Genomic DNA, 22,141 nt, shown 5'->3' with positions numbered 1-22,141 from the left:
CATATCATTTAGTCACAAAGGAAACTCATCTGGCTGAATGTCATAGATGTAATTAATGAAGTGACCCCAGAGGTCAGGACTCCATTCACCAAAGAGCTTGGCTTCCAACACTTTGCTGCGTTACGCACACACCATTGCACACCAAAAGCCTTCCGGCTATGCACAGAGCACCACAGAAATACCACCTGGAATATGAAGATTGTTTCTAAATACAAAAAATAACACCCCCGCACAGCACAGCATGCGCAACGTGGATCGTCACACCTAAAGGGATGAGACCAGAGCATGCACCAAAGCAGACTTTATTTAGCTCAGTGGAAAATGGGAGAGGTAAGGTAAAGAGAAACACACCAGTAGGGGAAGAAATGGGGGTGGAGGAGGCGGGGGTGTGTGAAGGGAATATTATAGAGACACAAAACCACTGGAGCAAGACATAAGGACAGGTGCACATCACACGTATCTTTTTGGTCATCACTATGGCAACAACATATCCAGGAAAAAGAAAAACAAAAAAAAGCAAGAGAGTCCGTTTTACCTACAAGGAGTCCCTTCACAGCAGAAGACCCCAATATGTACATCTTATGGTCACCGGTGATCAGTGAAATAAAACTCAGAAAATAAGTGTAGAAAAACTGTTTTGTTGTTGTTGTTTTTTTTGGAATGCACATTTCTGTACAGAAGAAAGCTCATTGGTATTGTCGTAAACATTGGTTAGTTTGAGAACAAAACAAGACAGCACTGGTCAGTCCACGTCCTTTGGAAAGCTGTTTTTCACTGGGAAAATGGAGCACGGAGATTAAAGCACCAAATAACAAAAATAAATAAAATGATACCTTCAATATTCTGGGGCTGAACTCCTTCAAATATGCTAATTTCCATTCTTGTGTTTGACAAGTAAACACATCGGACACAATTTTGGGTCTAACTGGAGGTTTAGACCTGGTCTGTTACGAAAATGTTTTGCTGCTGTCCTCTCTAAATCAATGACTGTAAACCCAACTTGATCGAATTTAGCCCCACGTACCAATTTGTTTCTGCCGGAATCAAAGAAGCAGTTCATCAACAGCATCGCAGGTATCATTATTACAGTTTGTAAGTCATTAAAGCCTAAGTGGTAAAAGCGATCAGAGCATGCATCTTTCTACAGTAACATTGGAAACTACAGTACATTAGCAGCAAACTGGACATCCTTAAGGGCTGGAGTTTAACACTATGGTAAAAATAAAATAAAATGAAACAAAATAAACCGCAACATTTCTCAGAGAAGTAAAACTCTTCAACCGCTATATTACAGACTGCCATGGCTCTAGTTTGGGGTTTTGGTTACAGAGTACTCCAGTGTGCTTATGAGAGGCAGAAAACAGTAGCTTAGATAAGGGACTCCTTTCCTTCTTTAGAAATAGCAAAAAAAACATCGTCAAGTACACAGTAGCACTTTGTAGGTCGTATGGTAAAGTATTTTCACGTCTTTGGATATTTGTCTTAAAGCATTAATTATTGTTCAGCTATTATTGTTATATTATTATTATTATTATTACAGTTAGATAAGGACTGGTTGCAAATAAAAAGGAAGAAAAACATTCAAAAGAAAGAGGGGAGGAAGAAAAGGGAAACATAAATAAGCGTACAAAAATAACATCGGAAACATCCATTACGTTTTTCCATCTGCTTCATGCGGAAGCTCCTTGTTGGTGTGTACGAACGGGAGCTGCCTCGCAAACATCCAATGGAGTCTTGAGTCAACCATACAAAAGCTAAATACTGTACATATACCCCTCAAGCTATTAAACACTTTAGCTTCAATAAGTTGTTTTTTGTAACAATCTATTTGAGGTGAAAAGCTCAGATCTTTGATGTACACGGATGTTTGTTTGTTTTTGTTTTTTGTCGATGTAATACGTAAGTCCCAATCTAAACTGCGTCCCTTCTGCCTTCAAGACAGAAAGTCTCGGGTTCACATTGGATGTGGAGCCATATTGAGCTGCTGACCTGAGCGTAGAAAGCTTCATATCCATCACACAACATCAGGAAGCCATTAGTATATTCAAAGAACAGAAAGGCAGTCAATCCTTACCTGAACAGTTCAAAGCTGTCACAATCTTTTCATCATCATGACACTATTATACCAAAGCAAGACAGTTGATCTCAAGTCATAAGATTTATCTTAAGAAACTATGACTAGACACACCCACACACACACACACACCCACACACACACACACACGCATTGTAAATTTGAGTTTGGTTAAAGTTATCATAGACAGTATTATGGTTGAGTGCTATAAAAATAGTGAGTCCCTTTTGGGGCAAACTTGCCTTTCTGCTCTGTGCTATTTGGGCTGTTATCCATGAAAGGAACATAGAAGGTGTCCATGTACAACAGAAGACTCATCATTGGCTTGTGATGGGTGGAGCTGCACTCTGGCACTGTTATCAGTCCATTGCTCCCCCCCCCCCCCCTTTTTTCCCCTGTGCCAGGTGCAGGTCTCACCCTTCTCTGTACAGACGTCAAGCGCTGCAGTTTGTTACTGACAACAAACACGATGAAACAACAGACATGGAAAATTTTGGTTACGAGCTTTGGAATCTGAGTCAGTCGTGACAAAAGCTCAATGGAAATTCCGTCTCTTTCGGGATATTACTTTGTTTCCTCCTCATCTTCCATCATTAACTGCTTTGTTTTGTTTTTTTATCCCCCTTCTTCAAGTTTATCTTTTGGAGTGCTCTATTTACACTAAAATCTCTTTAAAAGTTCCTGTTCCAACTTTTCGTAGACCCACAACACGTGCTACACTGCTAGTCCTCAAGCACTGTCTGGTTGAAGGGGCCCACGTGGAGTCTTTTGTGGTGACCGGGAGGTAGACTGCAGGTCTAGCCAGGCAGTAAGGTCACCGACTTAAATAATGCTCTTTGGCCTATGTGGCATTGTTGTTTTCCCCAAGGACAGGTTTGGTTGTAGAAAGGTGTCTGACGCAAACAGGAATAGGGGCAACAAGGAAAGACAGACAGCATACGAGAGAGAGCAATAGAAAAAAAAGAGGAAAGTTGTTGTCAAGAGGGCTTGGTTTGGGTTGACTTTCAGTTGAAAACGGTTCTCTTTGGGCCACGGTGGTTCTGCATCTTTGGGGTGCTCAGGAAACAGGCTTGGCAGCAAAGTGAAGTTTTGTTTTAAGAAGTTGACTGTAGGAAAAACGAGTCTTAAGGGCATAGTAGAACAATGTAAAGGGACCCTTCATTAAGCCCGGTCTCTCTCCCCTGCCCCGGCTTTCAACTCCGCCTGCTCTGTTTCCGCAGAGTCGGAGTTCAGAGTCCTTGCCCTCTTCTCCTTGGCTCTGGCATTCTGGAACCAGACCTGGAAATAGATTTGAAGGTATACATCTTGGGTTTCACACTCAGCCTCTGTTATCTTCCATCCAATTAAGACAGTTACCTGCACGACACGGTGGGGCAGTCCCAATTCCTGGCCGAGGGCCTCACACTCATGTCGATTTGGTGTACGATGGTTCTTGTAGAAGTCTCTAAGCTGGAGTACTTGGAAGTGGCTCATCTGTGTCCTTTGCCGTTGCTGGTGTGGCTGCAGGGTCTCACCCCAGTCTGATCCCTCAGGACTCAGAGACCCTAGGTCGGCCATACTTGAACCCTCTTCACATTGGAACTCATCGTCTTCCTCCAAGTCATCATACTCCCCTGGGTTGTTCGGATCATTGTTTGAAGAAAGAACTGTACCGGTTGACTTCACTCTTTGCTCTTTGTTGTGGATGGCAATGCCGGTGTTTGGGGCGAAGTTAGAGGAGGCAGATGGGCCTGGTTTGTCCATGACAGAAGACACGGCCATCCCATTGGTCCCACGAGAACCATTATTCATTGATAAATTGTAGCCTGCTCTTTCAGCCTCTGCCCAGTGTCGCGATCTCATGTGGGCGTCCAGAGCACTCTTCACCTTGAAGAGAGCCCTGCAAAATGGACAGCGGAGGTGGTTCAAGCCCATGCTGAAACTCGACCCTGGCCCCATTGACCTGAACTGCCCTTTTCTTTCTCTTGCCCGAGTGTTTTGAAACCAGACCTGTGTAATGAAACAATAGCACATTTAAGATGAAAAAAATATATATCATAAAATAACAAAACAATATATTTTCTTTGCGATAACATGTTTGCTCACGGTACCTGAACCACTCTTCTTGTGAGGCCCACATCCTGTGCAATGCCCTCTAGAACTCCTCTGGTGGGGTTGGAGTCTAAGCTGTAGCGCTGATATAACACTTCAAGCTGTTCTGGGGTGATGGTGGTTCTCTGACGCTTATCCCTTCTCTGCTCTTCTTCAGCATCTCGGCTATACCTTTGAACATCAAAACTGCCCTCTGACATTAGTTTTGGGTTCTGCTTCAAGGAACTCTGAGACAGGTCAGCAAGCGAGTTCTTAATTGGTGTGCTATTCAAGTGTGAAATCATGGGACTTGTGGCACTAGGGTGCAACTGCGTCATAGCGCCCGAAAGCATTTGGCTGGCCATGAGTGAGTGGTTGGAATGGAGCATCATGTATGGCAATGTTCTGTCCGTGAAGCCAGAATGAAGGAGTTGGACCTGGGACTGAGCTGCAAGCAGATGCCTTGTCTGATGGTCCTGCCACATTTGGAATGTTGGCAGGGACATCGGGCATAGATTGCACTGAAACGAGTTTGGGATCGGGAGATGGTTGAGTGACTGATTCTCGATAGATGCACGGGGAGAGGCATCAGGCTGACGAATATGGTTATTTTCAGACTCTGAAGATGAAGGTAGGCTCGGTGATGGAGCTGCAGATTTTTCAACACTTTTATTTGGGGATGAACTCTTGACGTGATCCTGGCTTGCGTCTGACACCCATCGGCTGTTCTGCACTGTGCTTTTTGAGGGGTCAGAAGAGCGAGGTTTGTGTCTTTCTGCTGAGCTTTCTTGCAGAGGTCGGACCAGATTATCAGCTTCAGACACATTTTGCCTTGCCTGCACTATTTCTTTGCGGTCGGTGTTTATTTCTGCAATTTCTTTTTTAATTGTTCTGCTCGTCTGAGGAGGGGCAGTTGTGTTTTCTTGTTTCTTGACAGCAGGTGTTAATTCCTCATTGCCCATTGGGTGGTCGCTTTCTGTATAAAGACTAGAAGAATCAAGGATTGGTGAGTCTGGATGAGTATAATACTCATAGGTCAGATCCATTGAATTTTCATTTTGAGAGTCACTGTGACCTTCATCCCCATTGCTGATACCCTCAGGATCACCACTCTTGTAGCATCCGTCTCTTTTACGAAAAATGTCGAGTTGGCTCGTCCCCTCTACTCCATCATCTGCCCCTCTGTCCTGGCTCTTGCGGGCTCTTTGCCTCGCATTTTGGAACCATACCACAATGACTCTGTTCGGGAGAGACAACAGTGCAGACAGCCTGTCATATTCCTCCTCTCTGGGATAGGGTGTTGCTTCAAACACGCCTTGCAGCATCTCCAGCTGTTTTTCTGTAAAGCGGGTTCGAGATGAGCGTCTCCCTCTGTGGGTATTGGTTCTTTGGATTTCAGTTAACTGGTTTTGATGGGACACTTCGGTTGGTGCTGGAGACGGTGACAATGTGGCCAGTTTCAGAGACGGCTTCTGCAAGAGCTCCTCTTTAGACTCCTCAAGAGCTGTGGTTGGGGGGTTATTGAAATTGTAGGGCGAGTCCTTATCGCGTTGTCGCTCTTTAAAAAGAGTGTTGCGAAACCAGTGTTTGATGACTTTGTGGGGTAGACCAGACAGACCTGATATCTTGTTTAGCTCCTCATCGCTCGGGAGGCTGTTGATATCGAAGTGCTTTTTTAGAATATTCAGCTGGTCTTCAGAGATTCGAGTGCGGGTTCTCTTGCCCTGCTGTTGTTCCAATAATGCTGGACTTACTTGGGGCTGCTGCCCTGCTGGAATGGAGCTACTCTGAACCGGTTGACCTAGCAACAAAGAATTGACTTGAGGAGGCTGGCCGAGCAATGCCGGGCTAAGTTGAGATGGTTGGGAAATCACCGTTGGACTAATAGGTGCCTGTGGGGCAAGCAGTTGAGACTGATAAAGTTTTGTCAGGTCTGGGCTCACACTCGAGTCCAACCAGGTTTGGGGCTGCAGAGCCACAGGCTGCATCACAACTGGAGGAATGAGCGGTATCTCCATCGGAAAATGAATTGGGGGTAGTGGAAGCTTGGGTAAAGCCAATGGGGGAATAGGAAGCTGCGACAGAGGAAGCAATGGTATTTTTGGTAAGGGAATAGGCATGGCGTTAGCTGGCGATGTGTTTTGAGAACTAACAGTAGATGTGTTCGTAACTGGCGTCTCTTGGGTTTGAGAAGAGGAACGAGGAGGAGAGGGGACGGAGGTAAAGGGCACGTGGTCTTCAGTTGTACCACATTTTTTCGTTTCAGCATCTGAAAATGAGGATAGAGGTGGTGTTTTAACTTGAGGTTTATCGGCTTCAGATCCAAGTTCTGATTCGATGGATGTAGCTGGAATTGAAATGGGTGTACTCCGAGATGAATCCTCTGCAGATTTTTTCTCTTTCAAAGGGTACAATTGATCATATTGTAGTCTGTATTCTCTGGAAAACCTCTCTAGCGCAGCAGTGGGAAGCACTTGTCTGTGAATGTATTCCTGGTGACTTTTTAAAATCATGGCGTCGGAAAAAAACTTTCCGCAATCTCTACACTTTTGTCCTCTTCCACAGCATCTTTTCTCTTTGTTTGCAAGTTCGTCTGCATCATCGTGTTTGCCCTGATTCGGTTCCTCTGGGAAACTTTGCATGTCTTCACCTTCAGTTTTGGCATTCCTACCGCAGTTTTGCAACTTCCCTTTATCTGTTCCAATTGACCCTTTTTGTGCCCCTGAATAAAATTCCATCTTGTGAATATCACCGCACTTGTTTCTCACCTCCATCATTTGGCTTGCAATCTGCTGCTGGTGCCTATGTCTACTTTGTATATACTGTAATGCCAACTCGTAGCCATAACTCTGCAGCAAGGCCCTAAGAGCTTCCCCGTTAACAGTAGCATATGCCACCCTTGGTGGAGGGCACTGTGATTTGGGGATATCAACTGTGGATGAATCATTTTCCAGTGTTTGACTCTCATTTTTAACAATGGCAGCAGACACTTCTTCCTTTTCGTCAATGAGATTTACGATACATTCTTTTTCTTTTGGGCTGCTGGAGGATCCACTGCCGCATTCAACTCTGGTGTCAAAAGCCATCACATCTTTTGTTTGGATGTCATCGGAGGATGAAAATTGATTCAGAGTATGTTTTTCATCGGTTTGAGGGTTTTCCTCTTTTTTAGCCTCTCCCTTAATCTGTTCACTCAGTCTACCCTTTGCTGCCTCAGATTGGGTATGTTCCAAGTTCTTTATTGCCAACTCTGTGTTAAGTTTCATGTCTCCGGGAAAGTAAAAGGGCAGAAGAAGTTGCTGCTGTAGTGACAGTAAGTTTTCCGGTGCCAAAGAGAAGTGCTGAAAGAGACTCTCTGGTCCAATAGGTAGATGCTGCATTACTTTGGCCTGTAGCAATGCTGTGTGTTGTAACTGGGCTTGGGCTTGGGCCTGTGCCTGAGCCAACTGCTGTTGTTGCATTAATAGCAACTGGTTTCTTGATGCGATCAGTTCTGCCACTCTCTTTTTAGCCTGTTGACCTTCAGTTGATACGGTCGACTGGAGTTCAGCTACTAATCCTGGTGAAGAACGATCTACATCCGGCTTCTTGGCGAAAGGCAAACTCTTCGACCCATCCTTACCAGTTATAGCAGACAGTGTAGTAGTAGCCGTGGTGGCAGGTAATGGCATAGCTTCACTTGACACTGGTGGTTGTGTACTAAGATTCTGTGCAGCACGAGCTCTTGTTTGGTGGAGAACTGAGCGTAGATGTATGTCCAATGTGGAGCTCTGGCTATAGCCCACACCACATAGTTTGCATCGGTAGGGTCGAGGATCTTGGCCACGGGGAGCTTCTGGGGTAGACACACCCGTGCCCGATTCCTGCAGGGCTCGTCTGGCCCGGTGGAGATGAGACACTGAATTATAGTGAACCAGAAGAATTGTCTTCTGGGTAAAAGATTCAGAACATACGGAACACTTGTATGGCCTTGATGGATCCAAATAACGGTCCATTGTTGGGTTAGAGCTCTTTTTCATAAAAGAAATGGAACTAGGTTCTGATGGGATTTCATCATTTAGCACTTTTTCTGGCTCAGTTAATTCCTCATCATCTCCACCAGTTTCAGTAGCCGGGTCTTTGTCTGTAGTTCTCCATTCCTCTTTATGTTCCTTTCCCTCACTGTTTTCTTCTTCTTTTTCTTCTTCTTCCTGCAATTCCTCTTCTTCGAGCTCTACATCCTCACCCTCACCGGCTTCTTGGCCAGCTCGAAATGACATGCTTAAATCTTCTTTTGCTGAGCTCGGACTGTGTTCAATGTATTGCATCATATGAGGCAGCGAGGATGTGTTCTGGACGTTTTCTGGCTGCGAGTGTGTATTCTGCATGTGCCTCTGCAGGGCCTCCTGACTCCGACATTGCCTGGAGCAGAGGGGGCATTCTGTCGCCGCCCTCATGGCATGGTACTGCCAGTGAAGCTGGAGCTTCTCCTGAGTGGGGAACGCCAAGCTGCACCTGCTGCAACGAAACCGGTAACCATGGCGATCAGAAAGAGGAGGGGGGGCAGCAGTTGGGGAAGAGGGAGGTGTGTGAGTCAGGCATGGAGGAGCCAGTCTTCCATTGGTAGGGTGAGTGGTGTTGTCTTCTAGGGGTGGGGTGAGTAGAGCTGTGACATCTTTGGGTGCGGCTACATTTCCCTCTGTGTTCTCCCCTGAAATGCCTGCCAAATAAACAATGATTATGAATGTAATTGTTTTTTTTCTAAACAATGCAAACATGAAAGAGTGGTCATTTCTTGAACCTACTTTTGTTTTTTGGTGGCTCATCTGATTTAAGGGAATCTGTTGCATGAGAAAGACCTGCCGGGCTAATTTTCATGTTTTGAGCTGTCATTTTATCTTCTATGCCCAAGTCAGGTGGTAGTTCATTTTCCAGCAGGGGCTTATCTCGTTCCAAGGACGGCGTGACCTGAGAGACAGAAAATGTGTCATGTTTTGCCTTTTGAAGATGTTCTATTAAAAATAGCATGGCTTTAGCAAGTCAAAGAAAAAAGGGGCAAACAACATTTTCCTTTAGCCAACGTTATGAATAAAACATGTTTAATTGTTCGGTTTAATCGCAGACAAATTATAAGATGGATAAAAACAACGAGGCTACGCTCCGTTTCCTAATATCATGAAACATTCAAGAGTGAATCTTTAAATGTATTGTTTTATCTTTTCCCTTTCTGCATGGCGCTATATGCAGCAAGGCGCATCATCAACCTGGCAATAAGTGTACATGGTTGAGATATGTGACTCTGCCCTTCAGCGCAAATACCGCCCTTCTACATGCCCCAGGGGGGTTGAATAAAACTTTACCGAGCTGAATAATGAATTTTATTTAAAATCATTCTTCATATAGAAAGCCTCCATCTCCGCAGCTTCAAGAGCCAATGCGGCCATGGACGCGAAGCAGCAAGCTACTCTAAGGAAAGGGTGGAGGGCTAAAGATGAGATTTACATGACAAGAGTCTTCTCCATGTAACAGCTTCAGAAGAAGAGAGACTAGACCACCACATACACACGCTGCAGAGAAAACTGAAGGTCAGGCTTAATCTAGAGAGCGTAATTGGAAAGCAAGGTACATAATGGCCATCATCACCTCAGTCTGAATTAATGAACCTCAATTACTATCAGAGTAAGTGAGGGAGGCGTACAAGCAGAATGGAGGACGGTGGTAGGTGTGGGTGTGTTTGGGAGGGGGGTAGTAAGCGCTAAGGGGTGAAGAATATGAAAAAGAGAGGCCGGGGAGAGGGGAAAAAAAAAGCCTCGGCGAGGGCAAGTGCGGGAGGGGTAACGCGTCAGAAATTGAGAGACAGAAAGGGAGGAGAGGGGACAGAGATTGCGGAATACGAATGATAGGAGTAGCGGTGTGGGCTGGTGGGAGGGGTGATAGGGTGCAGAAGAGGGGAGAAAGGGTGAAAAGCAGTACGTGAAGTGGAGGCAAAGAGAGCAGGAGACAAAGGCCACTTAGCATACGGACCCAGAAAGATGGAGGATGGTGATGTGGATAGATGACCGGTCTTTGTTAGCTCGAGAGTCATGGTGAAGAGCAGACCCCCCCCCCCCACCCCCTCCCCGACAACACCACCCTACCATCACACCCTTTTATTTTATATACCGGGTGTATATATATATACACTGTATATATATATATTTTTTTTTTTAAGCTTGACTGCACTTCTGGTGATAGAAGCGTGCTTAAAGATGCATTATATAAACACTGGCTTTTCCTTCAATCCTGCAGTCAAACACTATGATCGAACGCACACACGTACACACCGATTATCCGCATCAGACGACGATCATGGGGACCTCCTTAAACCTGCATTAAAAAGCCACTGCCGCGCTCTCTGGTTTCTTCTTAATGAAATTGTCTCCCTACATATCACTCTTCCCCATTCCCCTTCTCTTTGCCTGTTCATTTTCTTTCGGCAACCCCAGCAAACGCAAATAGAACAAATGCACACTTTGCATCCACTTACTGTGCTGATGAGCTTATCTACACAGTCCTGCGCCACACTGTGCACATGTGTGAGATGTGGCCAAAGGTGCGCGTATGAGATTTTAGCTTGGCACAAAGGGCACAGGACAGTCTAAAAAGGATAGAATGGGAAGAATGTCAAGTGAGGACAAAGGTTCAAATGTAGTTTCTGGTCTCTGTAGGTTTTAACTGCTGACCTGCTGATTCTCGCTCGGCTGGTGTGTTCGGGGTCGTTTGGTTGTGCTGGAGTTTTCCATTTCTTCACATCCAGACGCTTGACGCTTGAATGACTCCCCCTTGTCCACCTCCTCCGCCACCGTTTCTTCTTTGGAAACATCAGAACATGTCAATATTTCTTTTATTCCGAATGGCTATTATGATTCAGTTATCCAATGAAATGTTCATAGGCGGCCGTACCACTTTCTTTTTCGCCCAAGTTGTCTTCGCTTTTGTGCAAAGTACAGGTGGTGGCCTCGCCAGAATTTTCCATATCTTCATTAAGTTCTGCTGAGAGACGAGAATATAATAGATCAATCATTATGCTATACATTCTAAGGGATTCATGCTCGGGCTAATTATATATTCTTGTAATTTGGAGCTGCACCCTTATTGAAAACAGTGACTTGTAAGGACCACGTTTCATTCTGTTTGGCTGCTTCGATAGCCTTTTGATGATCACATATTGATTCACCATTAGATTCTCTTCAATGGTAGAGAAAAGTTGGTTGGGATTTGGAACCCATGGATTTGTCCTGATAAATCTTCATTCTGACAAATTACAGACAGAACAGAACGTATTCCAAAAGTGTCCAATTGATGTACAGACGCTGGGACACCGCTACATGATACGTGTCTAAGACAGCGGGCTATCCAGCACATTTCACTCTCATTACCAACCTTAGCCTCCCCCATCGTTGCGCAGGGGATTTGTATTGGTTCATTGATTAGCAGGTGATAGTTAGCTGTCGACAGGGGCGATAGGTGATATAACAAGGATGTGTATCGACTGATCAATTTACCGAATCAATAGCTCAGCAACAGCCATTAGTCATTTTCTCAGTTTTCATCTTAATCCCCAGGCCTCGTTTCTCGTATCAGTGAGCAGATGCAGCTGGATGTCAAATACGCTCCCATGGTCCATATTCTCACCTGCGACCCAATTGGGGCTTTTTCTGATGGTAAAAATTGCTGCTAATTCTTCTCCGCCCATTGGCTGCAGCTGTAGCAGCCCCTCCCTCTGCTGATGGGTCTGGGTTTGACTGTGTTTTAACACTTGAAGCTTGGAGGAAGAGGAATTGTTGCATAGGAGACAATGGAAAAGACATGAACCGCCGTCGACCTCGACATCGTACTGCTGCAGGAACTAGAAGGTGAACAAAACCAAATAGTCAGAGAGTAACGGTTTCAACTATTGTACTTTTAAAGGGGAAGTCAACCCCAAAGATGTTCTTCACATGAATATGTTCTATGCGCCTCCACTAATCTAAACACAGCATCCCCATTAATACTGTTGTTGGAATATGAGTTAAGCAGCAAAATCTACCCGCTTTTAGCCATCTCACGGGGAAACCATTTTGCCAATTGCCGTCGACTGAAAATGATGTCACAGTTATTCAGGGCACAATCAATCACGGCTCAGCTTCAGGAAACAGAAAACACTGACGCGCTAGGAATCTGAATGCCGCCTTTAGACTAGTGTGGCTGCATCGAACATATTATTGGAAATGAACATTTTGGGGTTCGCTTCCCCTTTAAGAAAGCCATTTTCAAGAGTCTTTGCTTACTCTGTAAACCCGGATGCTGGACTCATGGTGGGAACTCCGGGAATGTGCTTGCAGTTTCTCCAAACTGCTCGTGGCATACTCGCACAGGTTGCACCTGAGCTGGATAGGGTTGCCCTTAGCTATTAAGGCAGCGCCTTCCTGACCCCGCTCGCCCCTTTCTTGAACATGAGCCGCGAGCTGATAGCGGGTCCTGTGCCTGTCAGTCTGGCAGTGCAAGGAGAAGTTAGCCCTCAGCGGGGTGGTGTAACCGCACAGTCTGCAGTGGCAGCCGCCGGCGACCAGGGAGCACCATTCCGACTGGGGCAAGGAGCGAGGGGCGTTCAAGTGCTGCTCCACAGACTCTAAGCTGTCAGAAGAAAAGCAGGAGCAGATGAGGCATTGGAAGACACCCTGGGACAGAGGTTCAGTGGGAGACAAAGACAGGACTGGCGGGGGAGAGGGTGAAGGCGACGGCGAAGGAGTCAGCGTTGAGCCGAGGGTGACGGGCTGTTCCGTGACTTGTTGCGTTGTCAGTCTCATGTTCAAGGATAGCTCCCCACCTGACACATAGAAAGGACTGTGAGCTGTTTCACTCATTTACGAAAACCAACAGCTCGAGGTTTCATGAATGGCTTACCCGTGTTCTGGAGGTGTTTCAGATGGGGAGCGAGGCTCCTGCAGCGGGATAGGTAGTAACCCCTCTGAAGCCTCAGCATGTTATGCGTGTGTTTCTCACTGGTGGTGTGTATGCGCAGGTTGCGGGCGATGCTCGTCTCGTAGTCGCAGACGTCACACCGCCAGCGCTTGCCGTGCGAAGGAGAGTGCGCGGGTGGCGTGAGCTTGGCTGGCTGGGGGGTAGAGGTGGGAATGGGAAGCGGGTGCTTGTATGCCTGCTCATCCATCGTGGCCCCGTTGGAGGAGCCGCTACCGTTGTTGCTACCATGCAAAGTATGCATCTGGCCGTTGGCGTGTCCCCCGCTTTGGACGTTATTAAGGTGTTTATCTGACTGCATGTGTATGCTGAGGTTGCCTTTCGACGAGGTGGCGTAGTCACACACCTCGCAACGGTAAGGCTTGTAGCCGCAGGCATAGGTTTCGCCCCGGGCCAAGCGGGGATGGGGTTTCCCTGAACTGCAGTAGCCACAGGCACCCCGCATCGAACTGCCACAAACGCACTTCCCACCGGAGGCGCCGCACACACACTGGCTGCCCGTCTCGGGATGTTTCTCTTTCATGTGGAGTTGCAGTGTATGCTGGGACTTGTAGTGCCAGTTACACTTGGGGCATTTCAGCGTCTTGCAGGAATTGCGCGAGTGCATTACAGTCATGTGAGTCGTCAGTGAATTTGGGGAGAGCTCTTGCGTGAGGTTTTTGGGGACAGCTTCTTTCTGTTCTTCTTCATTGTCTCGCTCCTCGTCCATGTCCGTCTCGAGATGGCTCTCATTTGGTTCTGGAGCTTTGGCACCATCTCCCTTAGAAATGGAAGAGTGAGGAACCCCTGCCGGGCCGTCGTTCTCAGCAGGCGCGCTGGCCCCCTCCACACCTGCCAATGGGAAAGCCAGAGTCGGCTGCTGGGATTTAAAGCTCAGAGGAAACCCAGAAATCCAGCCCTGATCTTCCGGTAGGTCTTTCGCTTCTGTGTCACTCAGCAGGGCGGAAGAGTAGGATGGAGAAGTGAACTGCTTTGGAGAGGTCAAAAGAAAAGGGGGGGCTTCTGGAGAAGTGGGGGGAGTCTGGCAGGACTTTGGAGATTCGGCTGTTTTGCTGTTGAGCGGGACGCTGGCCTTTGCCGTGCTGGAGGAAGCGCTTTGCTGGCTCTGTTGAGGTAATAAAGAACATTTGGATTTAGTTTGGCTTTGGTTTGAGATGGCCTCCTCCTCTTCTCCTTTCTGGAGACCCCCTGTTGCCGACTTCACTCCCGCACCAGCGTGGCCCTCCCCATTTTGCCCCGACGGATATTCCTCTTGGAAAATCCCCTTCGTCCAGCGCTTTTGACACGCTCCATCCATTTGACGTGTGTGATGGCATCCATCCTTCTGCCCCCCTACCTGGGTCTCTCCTCCAGCCCGGGAACCCTTGACGCCCGTCTCACCCCGCTTCTCACGCGGGGTGGAGGGCTCTTTGGCAGGGACCACGGCTGAGTTACGAGAGGCCAATCCCCGCTCGGGAAGAAACGCCGGGGTCAGAAGAGGGCAATATAAAGCCTGGGGATCGAGGTCCGCATCTCTGTCCTCTCCTCCCCCTCCATCCCCTCCCCCTCCCTCACCAATGTCCATGGCGGAGGCTACAGCTGCCGCGCATCACCACCCCACCTAGACATAAAAGAGAGGAAGACGGAGACAGGAGGAAGAAAGTGGTGAAAAGGAAACAAATGAGTCATGTAAATCATATTGCATAACGGTAGAGGCCATTGATTAAAAAGGCCTTGGATAGCATCTGTTCAATAGAGCTTTCAGGGTGTGCAACACACAGGCCGGTTACTCAGGGGTTAGCGTTAGCCCTTAATGGGAAAATCAATAGCGTAAGCGCCAAACTAGGTGGAGGAATGCGGGTATGGGCTACACAGGAGGTCTATAATATTCCTCGGGGGATCGGATTAAATAAAGAACTGAACGCTTTGGAGCTAAAGGGCTTCGGCTAAATTGCCACACTGAGATAAAAAGTGGATAAAAGCGCCGCTTTAAAATCATTGTTTCATCCTGCATCTTTGGCCACACACACTGGAAGGTGGGGCGAGGGAGCTCTAATTAGCCAAACAAACAGAAGAGGGAGTCTTGTAGACGATACCAAGGACATTTGTGCTTGGTTTTAGTTTAGAACACAACAAATATGCAAGTACTGGAGCATTATAGCGGATGCCAATGTTGACTTGGATGTATGCCACGTGACTTGGTGTCCACAACATGAATCTAGCGGAAAAGCAAAATTGAAATACTATATTGTATATTTGTATCTATTCATTTCTTTATTTTGGGCAACACTCTTCTCTCAAGATTATTAGGTTCTATGTTCAAGACTGCACGTTGACTGCACAAAAAAGCCAGTATTTATCAAAACAATAAATATTAGAGATATGACGATTCACCTGAGTTCCAGTCCCCCATTTTGATTTGATTTTTGTTTTAACTAGATGACTGATTCATTTTATAGCCCAAATATGTTTTGATATTAATACATGCATTTTGTTATTGTTAAGAACTAATTTTTTGTAACCTTACAAAAAAAACTTGATAATGAACACAGTTTTACTTAACTACATTTTTGTCTCATCAGTGTTTTGTTCGTGCCAGAACTAAACATGAAAATAAATGCAATAGATTTGACTGTTCTCATTACATATCCATTTGTGATCAAAATTTCAATATTTTTTACATCGAATCATATTTTGAGCATTTTCTACAGATTTTCCATGAAACATGACAGCCCTAATAATATAAATACAAAAAAAGAAGCGCGTCTCTCCTGTGTATGCCAGAGAAGATAGATGCATCTGTCTCTCACTGTCCCACACTTTAATTACTGACCTTTATTAGAAATTAAGAAGCGACCCTAATTCACCTTGCACCTCCTGGCCCCAACCGACCGAACCCCTCCTCCTACAACACCCAGAGTGGGTGTTCCTCAACACCCCGCCTCCTCTCTCTGTCTCTGCAGCTTCAAGATATATGGCCCACATCCACACTGTGATAGTGCTTTAATGCACTATGTTTGTGTCACAGGCCACACACCCCTGTCCACTGCAGTGGTCTTTGAAATTTTCTGGAAGATACTGCCACGGGGTCTTTTAAGGCCCGTCGGCAACCCGCAACAGCTGAGAATAGACTCTAATCTGATAAAGATTTTCATTTACACTGCGGTCGATAGCCTCGGACCATCAGAGATGCAACTATTTTTACGACTATTCTGGCCGGCTATTGATCACAAATACGGGAAACCGGCATTTAACGTGCGCGAGTGCCAACGTGTAGAACGCTAGTGTGCGTATATCCACCGTCAGATGTCAAAATAACATTTACAAATACAGACAATGCCCCATGATTGTACATGCTATTTTTAAATTTAAAAACAAATTTTGTGTCTCCAAACTTAAAAAAGTGCTCTGCGTGTGTACAAACAATCTAAGGACCTGAAATTCACATTTTCTGCAATAATAGCTGCTGTTTTAAAGGATTGTGTATTGTATGGTAGTATGTGGTTGTATGGTAGTAGTGTGTGTGCATGTGTGTGTTCATCAAATTCCGAAATAACTTGGAGATCGACGCTACATTCAACTTTTTGTGTTGACAGGCTGATTTTATTTTAAAAAAAACATGATTGTGTGTGCATATAACACACATTGGTGGGGTGTGTATGTGTGTGTGTGTAAGATTCTAATTTATGGACCTCAAAGTCACCATTACATTCAGTCTGTTATGACAAACTACGGTATGTTTTTGGATGAAAAAAAGATATGTATTGTTAATTTAGCTGATTTAACAGTTTTAAGGCTGTGTGTGTGTGTGCGTGCGTGCGTGCGTATAAAATAACACACATATTTTAGCGTACACATGCCAATCAGAGTCAGGAACTGAAATTCATTGTTACACCCGCGTTTATGTGATGACGGGCGATGTCATGGATATTTAAAATATGATTATGTGTATGTATAAGTGACATTATGCGTGTGTCTGTGAGACACAACGCTGGATTGTGTGTGCACATCCTGTTGTGTGTACAAACCAAGACGAATCTAATGAAAAGACCTGGAATTCACCATTACATTGTTTTTTTTTTTGGTTTGTTTTATAATGCCAGACTACGTTTTGAATCATTAACAGAACAGACTTGCAATGTGTACACACAGCTAAACAGGCTGATCCGATTTTAATAAAAATAAGATGAAATTCAACATTGGACAAAGTTTATATGATGACAGATTATGGATAGGATTTTCAAAACACGACTGTTTTTATATGGCAGATAAAATGGACATCAAAGAACAGCGTCTTCGGTGTGACTGCCCGTGTGAGTGTGTAAGAGCCAAGAAAGAAAGCAGGACAGTCGTTTGGGTCGACATAGGTGTGAATAGGAATTGGACAACCTATGCCTCGGTGGACTCCGTAGAGCTTTCCAGGTAAGAAAAAAAAACCGCAGACGCACAAAATACGAGTTTTGTGTGGGGCAGCATTGCTTGCACAGCTCCAGGCAGTAATGGTGGTGTTGTTGGGGGGGTTGTGGGGGGGGTGTTAACTTGAAGAGTTTTCTCCCGGCGTGTGTGTGTTTACAAGCGGCACACCACACTCACCACACCACTCTTGTGGCTTTTGTTTACACTAACATCACACACACGTTAGCAGGTGACCAGCAAAAGCAACTAAAGCGTTATTCCGTGCACATTTGGTGCCCCCCCCCCCCCCCGAAACCTCATCCCTCCACCCTAAACAAACGGAACTCTTACATGTCTGCAGCGGCTCCGGCACCAGTCTCCGCGGGCTTGAGGGTGTCGTCGCAGTAGTAGTCCGAAAAAACGAGCACGCATTCCTTTTTGTTGTTGTTGTTGCTGTTGTTGTTTGTGCACGATCCGGTGCGGACGAAGAAAACGGAGGAAGGAGGAAGGACAGATGGGGGGGGGGCGAGCAAGCGAGCGCAGCCGCCTTCCAAGTTGTTTAGCAAACAATGTAATTAAAGCTACATGCAGGCACGGCAAGGCAAGTCCGGCTGGAGTAAACACCCAAGACGGGGTGCAGGCTGGGTGGGCGTGGGGTCGGGTGGGGGGGCCAGGATGGAGGGATTCTGGGCGAGCTCCAGAGGTAGAATGAGTTCTGATCACGATGTTGGGGTGGGGGGGAACACTTGGCTCTTTATTCTTGCTAATTAGTTTGCTTCAAAAATGGCTGAGATGGCGCATGCTGCGCATGCGCGTAATTGCGCAGACGCCGCTAATTAGACGGTTTGGATCAATAGGATTCCAAGAGAGGGAGAGAGAGAGAGAGAGGGAGAGAGAGAGAGAGAGAGAGAGAGAGGGGGGGGCTGGGAACACGGACGAGGGGAAAATGTTCGGAGAAAGTGCCGACATTGGCTGACAAAAACCTTGAATTGTATTTAGGAATCTTAATAATGCATGCAGTCTTCATATGCTCGAATTCGGCTCGGAAATGTTATAAATAATTTGCTTAAATAATTGAAACAATCTTTTTAAAAGGGAGGGGGTTACATGTGATGAAATGGAGTATTATTTTATATTTCAGTTCACTGAAATAGATTTTTAGGGGGATAGTTGTAAATGCTACAAAATATAACTCTCACCTCCGGCCATAATGTTTTACCCTTTTTGTGTTCACATTTATTGTGACATTGGCCTCCAAATAAACCGCAGCTTGAATGACAAAAATATGATTACGAGTCTGCCTATCATGCTTGTGCATATAAGAAGCCTTTAAAATTGAGCAAATTTGAACAATAATATGATTTTAATGTATGAAAATAAAAGTCAACATCTATCCTGCATCGATTTTCTGTTTGTTTTGTTTACTCATCATGTAAGGTGGAGCTCCAAGTGTCCATGTTTTTGTTTTATATGCTCTTCTATTTTGTTTTGTTTTGTTTTGTTTAAGTCTAAAAGCTCATCCATGTCTGTCATCACAAATGACCTTTTTTGCCTTCTCTGGCCATTCTCGCGCGTCGCCTCCATTGTTATGATAATACTATTGTGATTTTAAACACTGGATGTGCAATATTGCCATTGTGCATGTGCTAAAAAGTAAATCAGAATTAAACATTTAGAAATATTTTTTCTCCTAATCAAACCTTATATTTTTACCAAGGCTGACATCACCCTTAACAATTGTACAATGAGGAAAAAAATATCTTGAAGCAAAAAAACAACAAAAAACAAAGCTGAAACAAATAAGGTTACTGTCATCTCACACAATGAGTCATACATGAATATTAATATTTTCCTCTACACTCACAATTAGATGGGGGTTTCCCCCCCTTTCATTTATTATGAAGCCTTTAGGTATTTAGGGAATTGATCCGTTGGCCAATTAAAACCGTGCTCGGTGAGACTTGACCCACGTTTATTGTTCATCCAATAATTGTTTTATGATTTGAAAAAGCCTCAAAGTGATCGTGTGCCTGGCACATGCCTGCAGATATCATAATCATAAATCAGATGGCTTGTTTTTATGTCCAATATGCAGTTTTTTTCACCTCTTGTTGTTCTGGTGGTCATTGAGTTCATTGAGATAAAAAGGCATGTTATTGTGTGAGTGTGTGCATGAGTGTGTGTGTGTGTGTGTGTGTGTGTGTGTGTGTGTGTGCACCCGTGTGTAACCATAGGCCATATATTTATTGACCTGTTTTCCATGTTTTTCATTTCTCGTCATTCATTGATGATGTGCTGTAGTCATCCTTTCTGTGGCATTCAACCATATTTGGTCATCATAAGTCAAAATGGAGGCCTCAAGGGGGAAGGCGGTTTATTAAATAAGCGTCATGTGATTTTGCCTCGCCCATCAAGTGAAACAGGTAATGGTGATGATAACATCAAGTATCATTATACAAATTTTAAGAAACATACTGAATGCAGTAAATAATCAACATTGTTGAATTCCGCTCAAAACCACCGTCGACCAAAAAAAGGTAATTTAGTCCTATCATGAAAAAAAAAAAATCAAATGGTCTTAAAGTTATGCTTCTATGCTTCAATAATAGAACATGTTGCTTTTTTGCAATGATCTTTTGAATGATCGTGCCGCGGGTTATTACATTTCCATTTCTATTTGTAAATCTGCAGTTGCAGTTTTAGTTGTCTTATCTGATGCGTACGCACTCACAGTTCATTTATTTGTTTTGGGTTGGGGGGTTTTCGGCACATCAAGATCTCCAAATGCAGCATTGCATTTACAGTTTATTTGAACTCGTGCTTTAAAAAAGGTAGGCGCAGAGAAATTACATGTAAATATGTTTTGTCAAGTAAATCTACATTGACTGTTGCATGATGGCCACTTTGCCTGTACCCTCAGGTGAATGAATGGAAGGGGTTGTTGTTGTTTTCAATATAATATACACTTAGCCCTTCCACCAATTTACCCTGCCAGCGCTAATGGGGCAATTAAGCATTGTGAGCAACCCCCCCGCCCCCACACACACACCTCAGGCATAATTCCAAACTTGACTCATTGACGTTTAGATGACAAATGTTGAGCAAAAGAGAGGAGCCCATCTGATGCTTCTTATTATCGCCCCTAGCCCCATTTCAGCCTGTGGGCATGACCCCCAAAGTGTACCGGAGACCTCTCACTCTATTCAACCATATCTTTTCCTAGCCTCACATATAAAACAACACACATGCACACACACCGTGTGCGTGGGTGTGTGTGTGTGTGTGTGTGTGTGTGTGTGTGTGCGCGTGTGTGTGTGTGTAAAAAAAAAACTTTGGTATTTTATTTTTAAGTTAAAAATTACATGGGCAATTACTGTATCCTATTTGGTTAACAAAATCAACTATGTGTTACTCGAACTGCTTTGCAAAATCGGCTATGTGTACTTACGCGTGTATTTTCTGTGATTTCAAGCAATTTGCACTATCCACTTAAACACTCACTTCACACACACACACACACACACGCACACACACACACACACACATTATATATATATATATATATATATATATATATATATATATATATATATATACAGGGCGGCCCGGTAGTCCAGTGGTTAGCACGTCGGCTTCACAGTGCAGAGGTACCGGGTTCGATTCCAGCTCCGGCCTCCCTGTGTGGAGTTTGTATGTTCTACCCGGGCCTGCGTGGGTTTTCTCCGGGTGCTCCGGTTTCCTCCCACATTCCAAAAACATGCGTTTTTAGGGACGCAAATTGTCCCTAGGTGTGAGTGTGAGCGTGGATGGTTGTTCGTCTATGTGTGCCCTGCGATTGGCTGGCAACCGATTCAGGGTGTCCCCCGCCTACTGCCCGGAGACGGCTGGGATGGGCTCCAGCACCATCCCGCGACCCTAGTGAGGATCAAGCGGTACGGAAGATGAATGAATATATATATATATATATATATATATATATATATATATATATATATATATATATATATATATAAGGTCATACAAGAGATTGGGAGGCAAACCCAAATGAATGCAGATGATGAGATTGGGTGGCCAGCCCCAATGAATGAAATGCTGAGCGAGGCAGCAACTGACCTGAAAGCTAAGATCATGGCGAGAATGAAAGCTGGGCAACCTAGAAACCGATTACAACGGCTATGTGAAGTACCATCTGAAAGTCTCATAGAAAGTGTGAATGCAGCACTGAGGGCGATCCCTACCGTAACGATCACAGAAACCAATGAGCTGATATACGCTTCAGCATCAGTAATCCTGGAGACTCTGGGCTATAAGAGCAACCATGGAAGCCATGAGATACGTTACCCACCATGGAAAAGACGGTTGGAGGCTAAGATCAAGGCGGCCCGGAAAGATGTGAGTCAATTGACGGAGGCCCAGAGAGGTGTGATGAAAAGGCCGATACCCGAGAGGTACATCCAGATGACCATACCTGAAGCACTCGAAACTGCCAAACAAAGGCTCCAAGCCTTGTCCAGTCGCCTAAAGCGGTACACGAAAGAGAATGAGGCCAGACGAATAAACAGGCTGTTCGCAACACAACCTGCGAAAGTGTACGCTCAGTGGCAGGGTCCTAACAACAGAGCCGACCCACCAAGACTGGAAACT

The 22,141-nt window shown here is 45.2% G+C and overlaps 1 protein-coding gene across 2 annotated transcripts; it reads right to left on the bottom strand.

The window, feature by feature from the left end:
* Window positions 1-286: 286 nt before the first annotated feature.
* On the bottom strand, window positions 287-18,305 carry LOC127597276 (zinc finger homeobox protein 3-like). Of its 2 annotated transcripts, none has more exons than XM_052060196.1 (11): window positions 17,849-18,305; window positions 13,049-14,723; window positions 12,433-12,971; window positions 11,798-12,011; window positions 11,066-11,155; window positions 10,846-10,973; window positions 10,650-10,760; window positions 8,929-9,091; window positions 4,165-8,843; window positions 3,431-4,063; window positions 287-3,352 (listed from the first exon to the last, which is right to left on the bottom strand). In XM_052060196.1, the coding sequence occupies exons 2-11, from the start codon at window positions 14,685-14,687 to the stop codon at window positions 3,236-3,238; spliced, it is 8,313 nt and encodes a 2,770-aa protein (XP_051916156.1). In that variant the 5' UTR covers window positions 14,688-14,723; window positions 17,849-18,305; the 3' UTR covers window positions 287-3,235. The 2 variants fall into 2 exon arrangements, with proteins under 2 accessions (XP_051916156.1, XP_051916157.1); XM_052060197.1 differs by having other exon boundaries at window positions 10,846-10,970.
* Between the last annotated feature and the right edge of the window lie 3,836 nt (window positions 18,306-22,141).

Source organism: Hippocampus zosterae, chromosome 3 (genome assembly GCF_025434085.1).
Source record: "Hippocampus zosterae strain Florida chromosome 3, ASM2543408v3, whole genome shotgun sequence".
NCBI lineage: Eukaryota > Metazoa > Chordata > Actinopteri > Syngnathiformes > Syngnathidae > Hippocampus > Hippocampus zosterae.
The sequence above is the reverse complement of the archived record's forward strand: the minus strand, read 5'-3'. Positions and strand labels throughout refer to the sequence as shown.